The following is a 13,291-nucleotide window of genomic DNA, read 5'->3' on the forward strand; positions in this document are numbered from 1 at the left end:
AAATATTGAATCTTTCTCAGTATCTTATGTAACTGTATATGGATTCAGGAATACAAAAGAATCTTAATAATTGAGTAAATTATATTGTAGAAATTTAGAAAGTGAAAAATTTCACTCATTTTTGCCTATTAAAAGTTTTTTATGTTATTCTTTCTGAAATTTCTGTTTTCGATTGTTAATTCAACTTAAAATCATAAAAATGAAATCATCGTGAAATTTAAATTTTTGGAAAAATCACAAGAATTAAATATCATAAAAAAAGCTAAAAACCAATTGCAGGACATCTAGGAATCACTCCGTGCGTGGATCTCGGTAGCCGGGTAGGGTGGCGTTGTTTAATTTTAAACTCTTAACTTATTCAAAAATCAAGATTTTGTAACGTATTTTTTTTTTTTTCATTCAATCCATCGGGTTAATTGAGCGATTGAAAAAATTTTTTTTCAAAAAAATCTCAAATAAATATTACTACAAACCTTGTAACAAGTGGTGTTACACTTTTGTATTATGTGTAAAAATTAGAATATAAAAGAATCAAAAAGTAAATAAAACTCACCAGTATGAATATATGTATGTTTTTTCATATCGGACTTCTGATGGAACCGCTTGCCACAGTATTGACAAGGATAAGGTCTAGTATCTGAGTGAATTAAGAGGTGAGTACTCAATGTACTAGATCGTTTGAAAGCTTTTCCACATTGCTTACACTGGAATAATAAACAGAAATGACTTTTTTTTATACTAAAATATAATATATTCAATATTAAGAAGTTGCTTAGTTGTACTATATTACAAGTTATTCTGTCACGCAATGATAATAAATAGCCGAAGTGTCAAATCGATGCCAAAGCAATGAATCGTGTAGCGATTTATTATATGGTCGCTGAATTGACGTGGCGTGTCACTTTGTATTTAGTCTATTAGACAATCATTATATAGGCCTTCATATCATAGTTGACTATACCATCGAGATATGCTAGGATATTAATACTAGAATACTGATTTATTTTTAATATCTAATGATATTAATATCACAACAATAGTCTGACCATCAATTATTCTTTTTTTTTTTTGTCAATTTTTTATGAGATATCGTAAAATAATGAATCTTAAAACAAATAATTAATTCCAGCAAAGTACATTGCATTAAAAATAGTTAATTGTTTCCAATACATCGCCGTAAAACAGTCATGTAAGAAGGAAAAAGGTTTCTAAACAAGTTGTGAGACCTCTGTTCACACCTGTGTATGCAAAGCTTTTTTATCTTGCCTGCTCGCTTATTGTTCCATAGGCGCCAACGGACTTTTGTGAAGAATATGCAAAAGAATACTCGTCTTCTGAATTTCCGTAGTTGTCTAGACACTCTACGACATAATATTTAAATTGAGTTGTTTATGTCCAAGTGTCCATTTCCGGTATGAGTATAAGTTCATAGGATAGTTACTGTTTGATAAACGAATGGTAGATTTATTTTACATATTAATTTTTACTAACACTAATAATACAGAAAAATGAGAAACAAAAAAAAATTGGGGGTAAATTTATTAGTGTGTTTGTTAATATTTATGTTTATAATAGATTAGAGATAACTGCTTTACTGGATAAGTCAACAAAAACCTGGTGCAATTACGCGATTGGCCGGAAAGAAGGCCATGTCGTGGCTCTTTGTTCGTGTGTTATCGATCCCCATGAAAGTGATGTGCATACTCCAAGTGAGCAAGTATAAAAGCTTAACGGTGTTTCTACTTTTGCATACACGCTAGCTATCTCATCAAGTGTTTTTGATATAAGTGTTATAAAAAAAAAAATTATTGAAAATCTATTTTTGATAGCACTATTAATATTTTGTAACGATTTTCATGCAACACAATTCTATGTAATTTAATAATACTTTAAGAAAAAGTATGTTAGTAGATTTAAGTTTTATAATTAGCTCAGACTAAATTGTCAAGTATAGTATTTATACATATTCTCTTATTTTTTTCCATGGTCTCATTGGCATCATAATATATTAAGCGTGAATAATATATAGCACTACTCACCATAATGTATTGTACACCTAGATATTGTAATTGGACATGCTTTGATGTATAAAGTGTTTCGACAAAATGATGAGAATAAGGGGAAAAAAAATCATCGCGATAATATGTTCATCGCAGTTATTGGATCGATTAAAGAGGCGGAGTGTGGAAAAAAGGAGAGATAACATCTTGACATTTTTTTTTCTCTTGTAATACTCTATTAAATTACACGGTAAAAGACATTTTTTTAAAATTTTGTTATAAAAATTTTAATATCACTTTTCCAAATTGATTAAATATTACTTCAGACATACATATTTAGTATATATATATAAAAATATAACTATCAACCGATTAGCGCAGATAATCGATATTGAAAAAAATAATAGCTTTTGAAAGTATGGATACACTATTCATTTATGCTATAATAAAAAAAAAGAAAACTTTATGCTTAAATATATTCGTTAATGATTTGTGAGCAATTTTAGATTTCCACGACTGATATATTCTATGTTACGTTTTTTCCACGAAAGTCCAAGTCGGATACCAGACAAAGCGTATACATAAGGTTATCTATTATATCTAAGGGAGCCGTCAATGTTTATAGTAGCACCTATGTGAGTTTGACTTTATTTAGTCACTAAGATAATTTTGTTTGATGGTAGTACTATATTGAAGTATAAAATTTTTTTATTTAAAATGTTCGATAAAAATTTTTTTCTTAACTAAAATCTTCATTTTTTAAATAGTAATTGATCTATTTTGTATCAACTGAAAATACTGAGTACAGTCACCTGAAGTTTTGACTAAAAATTTTGACGCATCTTATTTATATATTACAGCAATAGATATTGTTGTTTGATTCGTCTTCAGCTTCTTATGGTATCATAAGTTAGTTTTTATTGGTATACAGAGTTACTCTCTCATAGGAGCTCAAGGAGCTCGAAAACAGCGGGAAGTTTTGGGGCTGGTCCGCAGGGTCAACCGATAGCCCGATTTTTTAAATTAAATTTATTTGTTTTTTCGATGCATGGGCCAGGTCTGGCAAGCAAGCATGGGTCAGGGCTAGCAACCAGGCTTGGTCCGGTGTTATCATTCCAGACTTCTACCAAGGCTGGGACAAGGCTGGCTTACAAGCTTGGTCCAGAGTTCTACATAGCTGGACCAAGCCTGGGCCCGTCGTACTTTCCTATCTGGGAGACTTTGTTAATATTACAAACATTTCTTTGAGATCAAAAAACGATTGATTTAATTGTAATTAATATTTATTTGTCCCAAAGAAACTTCTCACAAGAGTTTTAATAAATCTGGTTTATTACTCTCAAACAAATCTTTCTATCATTGTGTATAATATGCTGGTAAAGTGATTTTTTAAAATTCGAAGTCGTTATAGAGATACAGTAGTTAGAAGAAGCAGATAGTCGGAGCGCTGATGAGTTGAGTGGTAGGAAGCCGCGCCTATTGTGACGAGTAAAAGAAACCAGAATTGAAGCAAGAGTAGAACCCTGTGGACCAGACATCGCAGATTGATAGATATTATGTTAAGATTTTCATAGTCTTAACCGTACCTGGACTTGAAACGCGTTTTTCTTAAAACTGTGTTTTTCAAACTTTCTTTCATCATATCTTGAGAACGATTTCAACGATTCACTCGAAATTTATAGGGTAGACTCAGCACGTGTAGACGCACGGGATGAACTAGAATCATCCGAAAATTCCAAGTTTTTATATTTTTTTCGTAACGGAAAAATAAAAAAAAAATCATGGAATTCGAAGCTTTTTTTTTTGAAGTCTGCCAAAGACCCAATTTTCAATATTTGTAAATGATTCTAGTTCACTCGATACATTTAGGCTTACAGATTAAAACGCAGTTTTTTTTTTTTCAGATAAGCCGAAATCGTGGAGAAAGTGATCGTACTTTTTTTTTAGACGGGCTGTCTTTGGATCAGTACAACTTACGTTGTAATGAAGATTTTTATTTGAAATTTGTTTTACATACTATTGAAATATTAATAAATAAATAATTAAAAACTTAAAATTCTATCTTTTCATTGGTCATCGAAAAAATTTCCAAAAAACCCTTAAAAAACAGGCCATCACACGGGGGAACCCCCTTTAAAACTATACACGAAGTAAACAGACTAAAAATTATGTATGCATTATGTTATTTACTAACCTGAAAACTGCGATCATTCGAAGGTGAAGTAAGAGGTGAGAGATTAATTGGTCGTACTATCATTGATGGCGTGGTTGATGGTGAATTTTGTGTCGAAGTTTCTTTTGCTTCACGTTCACAAACTGCTCCGGGTGACCAAATCTCGCACTTTCGATTTATACCAGATGATATATCACTCGGTTTTGTGCTGAGATTTAATGGCACTTCTTCTTCGTTTTCTTCTTCATTTTCTCCAATAAAACGTGTCATACTTCCGGCTGGAATAATTAATAAAATTCCAAATACCGTAATAATATATTCAACGACAAAAATTCGCGACTAAATAACTTGTAAAGTAATCGTCCGATCAATGTTAAAATTTAATCAGTAATCAATCTTGATAAACTCTTATAATTGGTAGAAAGACCCTGTAAATCGAGTAATTTGTTCGGGAGACGCTCTATCTTTTGTAGTGAGGTTTTTTGCTGCATTATCAAAATACTATAATTTGTGTAAAAATTTCACCTCTCAGAGAGGTACTACGAAGATTATTTTTTAATAAATAGTGAAAAATAAAACTTGTAATTTTAAGACTTCCTTAAAAAAATTTTTTTTGACGCATTGAGAACTATTCTGAACTCATTGGATAACTTTTTTTTGCATTTGTGGTTTCGATTTATATGCAATCATAATATACAGGGTGTCCCAAATACGCAGTTATCACTAATTTGACTCTGAATATTATTTAGTCATGACACTAATTTCTAACATGAAAAATAATGATACAGAAATTATAAAAAAATACTTTTAAAACTGAAAGCTTCCTTTTTCAAGCTACCTTCAAGGGTTGACATCAGATTACTCACTACAAAATTACGTTACTATAATGTAATGGAAGAAATGTTTTATATTTCTGAAAATCATTTTTTTCTCCGTACAATTCACGATAATAAATCACAGACTGAATTTATAAAATGCATTGAAAAGATTATCAGTTTAAAAATAGAGGATCTGGTCTTTTATTGTTATGGGTAAATGAGGAAATTTTTCAACTGGTGTGTGAAATTTGAGATAAATAAACTGTAATAAATGAAAGTCTACTATTTTCTTTAATATCAAGATAAAAAAATTTTTTTTTGCCGTTTTTAAGTAAAATTTTATTGTCATCCTCATTAAATACCCTTTTTTACATGCGAATAAATTTCAAAGAAACCTTATGTATTTTATCGTTTGAACATTTTATGAATTCAAATTACCAGAAATTTATTCCCAAAAAAACTATATTAAACTTCTGTGGGTCAAATTAGATAATAATAAAAAAAAAAAATCATCTTAAGAAATAACAAAAAATTGAAGGTATTGTTCGTACGTAACATACAAATGTGATCATTGTAATGCATTTATAAATTTAATGAATTTTAGACAGACTTCTTAAATTTATTTTTTTACGTGTAATATATCGAAGACTTATGGTATATACATATATATTCGTGAACAATACCGTGGGATTCATAATTGGTCCGAAACATAGGTTGTCACGCAGCAAAATGATAACAGTAACGGGCCACCGATAATGCGTCATACCCTTCCCATTTGCGACCGGTTTTTCTTCATTTCTCACTACCGATTCGTGCTTCGGTTCTTGTGTCCTCTAAAGTGACAATTACCGCCAATTTCCTGGCCTACTTTTAGTTATAAGTAACGCATACAACATTTTTACCACAAATAAGAGATAATAATCTGTATAACTTTTTATACTTAAATTCATAACAAAAATAACTTACCAATAAAATGTGCTTTTTCAGGTAAACATTGTTTAGGTGGACTCGCTCGGTCAGGACTAGTTCGTTCTTGCTGCATTGAAGAGCGTTCGGTTACAGGTGTTGTCTGTTGTGTCGGAATTTCGGACGGCAAAAGGGAATGCGGTAGCAGAAGGCCTACCGCATGATGGGTCCACCAAGCTGTACTGTATCCACCATACATTAAACCACAACGCATATCTGTAACTTTAACACATGATGGTTCTTGTGGTAAATTTGGAGAAAAAAAAAGTATTCTTTCGTGAAAGTATAAATCTAAGTAAGAAAGAAAAAACTTTACTGAAAAAAAAAACTGTTACACTTACCACGGGATGTTAATCCGGGTACATGTGTTAACTTTTGCAGCCTAGGATCAGAAGTATAACCGGATGCAAGGGTAAAGGCACTAAGCCGCTGGTCAGGTGCAAGCTGACTGACCGCCGATGGATAAGAGATGCCGTTGCAGGAACTGTTGCTGCCACTGGTAAGACCACCTGGACTCCAGGGCGATGCTGACAAGACATTTGGACTGCCTGGTGGAGACAGGGTAGCAGGAGGTGATAGGGAACCAGTAGGAACTCTCATATTGTCACAATGAATCTCTGGTTTCATCATCCATGTTCTCGGTACTGTTTCTGAACAATAGACTTACACTGTTATTTATTGCATTATCGAATGTGTGTTGATAAGAAGTTTGAGATTTTAATAATGCAAATGATGTTTGAGTTCTTATAAGTATTATAGGGTAGAGTTCAAAATACAAACATAGTAACTGATAATAAAGTTTTGCAAGTACTAGATATCTAAATATTCATGATATTGAATCATTTATTGCCATAGCAATATTAAATATAACTTTTTAGACAAATAACGATTGATTAATATTGTATTACAATTTGTAGAGCTAGAAAATTTGTCTCTATACTATGAAGCCGCATTAAAATTTGTATCAATTACATTTTTAAGACGATGAATCGAGTGCGCGGCAGATGAAGATATAAAATTTAAGCAACTTTTATGAAATATATTATTGTACTTGCACGTCTTCTTCTTTTTCATCTTCTCTTTACCAGAATTATTTAAAAAATACATACTTATAACCGATATCTTTTTTTTTTCTATGAAAATGAAATTCAATCGATTATTTTATAATACTCTTTGAAAACACAAAATCCGACTTATCGAGTAACAATTAATAGTCATGAGTTAATGAAAAAATAGACTGTAATTTCTTTTTTTAATAATATTAATTCATGTAGTTCATCGAATGATGTTAATAATATAAAAGTTGATGTAATTCATTTGAAATTAAATAAATATCGTTTTTACTGGACATTCATTTCAATGTACTAAAATATATTGATGACTAGTATTATATATATATATATTCTTATCTCTTTAGTCAAACTTATTATTTCTCAAATTTACTATTCATTATTTAACGAATTACGGATATTTTTCCAGGTGTTATGTATATTGTAAAATGTGGCTTAAAAAATTTAAGAGTCAATGTTCGATTTAATAATACGACGATGTGAAAACAACATCAAAAAATCGTTGTACTATATACTAGACAATAGATCAGAGCCGAAAATTGATAATTTCAATCTTATCAAGTTTTATCTAGTTTCAATATAGAGAAGTTAAACTATAGAATATAAAAACATAAATTGACATTCACATCTGTGAGTATGTCTTGACTTAGTGCTAATGTTTTTTTTGTAGATTAATTTTGATATCGTCTGTGAAAATTGATTCTTTACAAGTCATCATATTGGTTCATTTATTATAAGTACAAATATTTTTCTACTTTTAATTCTTACACGCAAATGGTTTTACTAATACTCTATGATATTTTAATATTAAAAATAGAATTATGTAACTCAAATTAATTGATCAATTCAATGATAGTCAAAATCTCAACTAATAAAAATACGATTTGACAATAAATTTTAGTATGAAAATTTGTAGAATTTATGCTGTTATAACCAATGTAAAAATTAAATATTAAAATTTATTAAAAATTATGCAAATAATTCAGAAAGTTCTGTAAATAAATTAAGTTGGAAGAGAAAAAAAAAAAATATGACACCTTGATTGATAAAACTAATGATTTAAATTTTAAATTAAAGGACCAAAAAATTATTTACTCTACAGAATAATATATCGGAAAACTGCAAACAAAATATTTTTTTACAATAGTTTTAATAAAATGATAAGTTTTTTTACTCACCACACATTGTATTAATGTACGTTGAAATTTGAGAACATTCAATAATCCTTTTCTTCCTTCATCGAGTAATCTTTGAAGTAATTTCCAAATTCACGCACTCAAAATTCAAATTTGTTTCGAACACTTCACTCATAAAATGAACTAACTAGTTATAAACAATTATCGACTCAATTTAATAATAAATATCAACTTTTATAATGAAAATAATTCAAGTATTATTAAAAATTGAGAATCGAATATAGTGTCAAGTATAATTAAAGTCTCACGAACATGTTATAAAATTTGTCAAAATTAATTTATCTACTCAGTTCTCTTAAATTAGAACTGATGTAGAATTAAAATGATGATTTTTACATTAATCAAAAATTAAAAGTATTTTGATTAATAAATCATGACTGAATTCTTAAATTTTTTAATTATAGTTTTATTTCTACCAAAACACGCAATTCGAATCGAAGAATGGAAAAACATATGAGTGTCCCGATGTGTAGCAAGACCTTGACTGACCCTAGTACCTCAGAGCCCTCGTGGCTGGTTTACCTGGTGAGGTTCTCATCCCTCATCAGAGTTCACCTGTGCCGGTGCGGATGCGTGCGCAGTTATTTTATAACCACGCCTCTTATAACGATGTGAGTAGTAGGCATCATATAAGTAGGGGAAATCTACTGAAAAATAACGTTATGCTTTGTATAAATCTTAAAAAATGTTTGAACCTTTCATACAATATATCTGTCTTTCTCAGTTTTGGGGATTGATTATTACCAAAGTTCTGTTTATACACGGAGAAATTATTCTTATTTGAAATTCTATGGTGTCATAGTAAAGCCGGACCATGTTGGTAGCGACTGAAATTGAAATAAGCACATGCCAACAATACTATGGCCATAGTAAAATTGACAACGATTACATCACAAATTACTGTGACCAGTGTAAATTTTACTATGGCCATAGTAATTTTTTCATGTATTTATTTCAATTACCGTCAGGTGGCCAATATGGTCCGGCGTTACTATGACACCATAACATTTTAAACAAGAATAACTTCTCCGTGTAGTTATATATAATATATTTATAAAAATATTGATATAAATCATGGATGAAGTATTTACGTTATTTCTTAAAGTTATCTAAGAATCATCTAACTCTATAATATGCTTTATTATGTGAACTGTTTATGAAAACATAAACCTACAGAAGTTTAAATATAGTAGTAGTAGATTCAATAAGCTTTTCTAATTTTTTTGATATCAGATCAATAGAAACATTTACAGTGATTTTTTTAGACTGACATGAATAATCAAAAATTTCGAAAGGTTCAATTATCTAATTACGTAAATCATATCTTTCATCTTAGCTGAGATGTTCCTAAAATCAAAAATACATGCAGAAAATTATTTAGTAAAAATTACCCAAAAAGTTTGATATTGTGAAGACGTGTAGTAAATACCTAAGTTTTTCCTATTCACATTGTAAAACATATTACTCAATAGCATGGATATGAAGTGCCATTTTTACTAACAACATACTCTCTAAATCTGAAACAGTGATTTTTAACTGTTTCACAGTTATACCAAGTGGTATACTTATAACTGTGAAACAGTGTATATACACTACTTTTCAGTGGTTTTCACTGTTTCAGATTTAGAGAGTAGTAAAAGTTCAGTTACTGGCTAGATGTCTTGACAGTACCAAATTTTATGAGCAATTTTTATTAGTGAATTCTCTGCGTGTACTATAGTATATTTAATAAAAAAAAATTCTAAACTAAAGATCTGGAAACCTAAGATCTCGTTAGAGATTTTTAGACCTGATTTATTTTTTTGCGCTATATATATGTAATATATATATAATATATAGTTTATGTAAAATTGTTGCCATTCGGCTTATGCCTAAGCATTAATAAATCGAAATAAAAAAAAAATAAATAAAATTGCCGTGTGCAATTTATCGGCAAAAGTAATTTTTTGAAGCCTTGCATGTACACGAAAAACAATATAAAACTATAGCATTCGCAATCTCTAATTGGATTTTAATCAGGCAGGTTTTTGTCTCGAAAAATCCAACTGAATTGTGGAGATTTTGTATGCATGTAAAATTTAATGTATATTCATAGTATTTAAATATATATATAAGAATTTGCATAATTTAGATTGATAAAAATGAAATAATTTAACAGAAAATTATACTCCTAAAATACATTGTTGGGAATCTTTTCTGATAGGGTCAGTAAATAAGGAAAACTTATGCTTTATCAAGAAAGTAATTGATAATGTAGACATAATGCTTCCTTATAAATTTGTCTCGCTTTTTAGTTATGTAATTCCTTATTACATAATTATTACTCCAGCATACATACAATTATGAATTTCCAAAATTGGTGTATATTCATTGAATTTTTACTTTTTTATTTCAACAAAATCAACAATAAACTGTGGGCGTCACAATTATATCATAGGAACACGCAGGCGCGTTGTGTGGTTAACGATTCGCTACACTATGAATTGGTTTCCACCTTCTCTCCAATGTACTAAATAATTCTATGCTATCATAGACTCTTTAACTTTCATCACGATGTTTTATGATTTCGAACGTATTCGTTGCTCGAGTACCTCTACAATGTTGGCTATCTCAGGAAGTATTATTCTTTTTTTCTGTTTATATTCTTTCATCTTCTGCTGTTTAGTTTGACCTTGAAATATTACCAATAGTAAAAAAGTCAAGAGTTGAGAGGTGCTCAAGCGAATCGAGCATACTGACCGATATTATCGCAGCTATTGCGGAATTGGGACGCAAAGTACTCCAAGCAGCTTGAATATTTTATTCCTTCACTAAAGTTTCTACGATTTTATCTTGCACAAATGGTTTATTAGTAATTAGATAGACATGAGATGTAAATAACGATATCTTAAGATTAATGGCGTGTATTCAAATTGATAAAAATTAAATTTTATTGTTTTAAGTAGGAACTCAATATCAACTAAACAATGTATTAGATCATTTTTCACTCATGCAGCAAAAATAGAAAAAGAGACTTTTTCATAACTCTTGCGTTTCAAGTTCAATCTCGCTTTGCTGGTGCGAGAAAGATGTATGTACTCTAGTTGAGAATGCGTCATAATCCAAAACTTGTATCGCCAATGCAAGCATACTGCAAACCCTCGTTTTAATCATATGTATCAAAAATATCTATATTAAAATGATGTTGAGAATACCCTCATCAAAAAATGATACATTTCGTTAATAAATAGCTTTCTTTCCAGTGTTACTAAAATATACCCTTGCAGGAAAAAAATTATTTACAATACCTATCAACTAAAGTCTTAGGATATCAGCTTCGACCTGAGATTTTTCCAATGTTTAACTACTAAGCCTTGGTTCGTCAATTTCGTACATCTAACAGAAAATTCAGTGGTCCACATTAACCCATACAAGAACTGCCAAAGTTGAACGAAGGGGCTCTCCTTGGCTCAGCACTGGGAAACCTAGCTTTAGCACGTCTATATTGGCCCATGCTTGGGTCAAGAATGGTTACTCAATCAGGGCCATTACAATCTTTACCCAAGTGTGGGCTAGAACTGGGTAACCTAGCCTTGGCCGACCCAATGATTACCCAAGTCTTAGCCAAGACTAGGTTCCCCTGCCTTGATCATTCAATGGCAACCCAGGCTTGGGCCAAGGTAGGATTATCCAAGTTCGGTTATACCTATGGTTACCCATCCGTGGGCCTGAATTGGCTAACCCAGGTTTTTTATTAATTATTCAGTTCACTTATTATTATGGTTTTTTAAGTTGATAATTATTCATTTTTGAATTAAAATAAGTTTTAATTAATCAATATTTTAACATTCCGATTAAAATTTTTTACAACTAATAATTAAAACGTTTTTTAGTTCGTTATTATTTGCAATCAACTACCGTAATTTCATAATTTTACTTATAAAAATTAATTTAACTAAGAAATAACTCAGGAATTTTTATAATAAATGTTATTTTTAATAATGGTGGTAGAGCAAGATAATTTAACTGAGTTCTTGATAAACAATCAATTAAATTTAATAAATTTTATTTTCTAAAATTATGTAATTATAATAAAAATTATATGAAATTATAATTTTTTTTTTCTTAATCAAAAATATTAATTAAATTGCTCTTTATATTTCATAAAACCGAGTAGTTGCAGTAAAATGAATAAGTAGATCATATAAAAGTTTCAGTTTAACATTACTAGGTTCGTCTACTCTTATAGGAAGAAACAATAGGCCCAAGCTTGGTCGAGGCTTGGCGCAAGACTTATTAACTCTGGGGAAAGCTTGAAATCCAAGCTTGGCCCAAGTCTGTCTAAACATCGAAATGATAACACCCAGCCAAGCTTGAGTGACAGTGTTGTGCCAAGACTGCATCTTAGTATTGGCCCATTAACCAATGCCAGTATTGTGCCAAGTTTGCATCTAAGTATTGGCCCAATATCGAGAGCCAGTATTGTGCCAAGACTGTTGCTAAATAAGCACCTATGCTTATTAAAAATAAATAAAAAAAAAAAAATATTAGTAGACATGTGCGGGATGGTAACACATGGAAATAAATTTGTACACAGAGAAATCAGGTGGATCGATGAAACTAATTTTTTTTTTGCATTTGCTGGGTCTTGAACCTGGTCCTTCACGACTGCTAGGCAAGCGTCTTATCCACTAGGCTGTTACGCTATTCACAGAAGCCAGGGGTTTTTAGGTACCATTTGTTATTTAGACTGGTAAACCAAGGCTTGTCACTTGAGTATTGGTTGAACCTTGTCCCAAGACTGGCAAACCAAGGCTTGTCACTTGAGTATTGGCTGAACCTTGTCCCAAGACTGGCAAACCAAGGCTTGTCACTTGAGCATTGGCTGAATCTTGGCCCAAGACTGGCAAACCAAGACTCGTCACTAGAACGTTGGTCGGATCTCGGACCAACCTTGGGAGGCCGAGCCTCGGTAGCCCAGTATTGTGCCAAGACTGGCCCCGTTGTCAATATTTTTTTTCCTACAAGGGCTAGTAGCTACCGTTCAAACCCAGCAATCAGAAGGCCCAGCAAAATTTTCACCAATTGT

General features: G+C 30.9%; 1 protein-coding gene across 2 annotated transcripts in view; it reads right to left on the reverse strand.

Moving 5' to 3' along the window:
• LOC130665201 (zinc finger protein 2-like) overlaps positions 1–13,291 on the reverse strand; it is a 135,347-nt gene that overhangs the window by 10,815 nt on the left and 111,241 nt on the right. Inside the window, exons 9-13 of one of the 2 annotated variants that reach the window (XM_057465507.1) lie at positions 8,206–8,870; positions 6,299–6,607; positions 5,958–6,173; positions 4,195–4,451; positions 554–704 (exon numbers count right to left, since the gene is read on the reverse strand). In XM_057465507.1, the coding sequence (XP_057321490.1) occupies positions 554–704; positions 4,195–4,451; positions 5,958–6,173; positions 6,299–6,607; positions 8,206–8,212 (940 nt within the window). In that variant the 5' untranslated portion in view covers positions 8,213–8,870. Of the gene's footprint in view, positions 1–553; positions 705–4,194; positions 4,452–5,957; positions 6,180–6,298; positions 6,608–8,205; positions 8,871–13,291 lie in introns of both variants that reach the window. The other variant, XM_057465506.1, reaches the window with a different exon arrangement.

Source organism: Microplitis mediator, chromosome 3, assembly GCF_029852145.1.
Source record: "Microplitis mediator isolate UGA2020A chromosome 3, iyMicMedi2.1, whole genome shotgun sequence".
Lineage (NCBI taxonomy): Eukaryota > Metazoa > Arthropoda > Insecta > Hymenoptera > Braconidae > Microplitis > Microplitis mediator.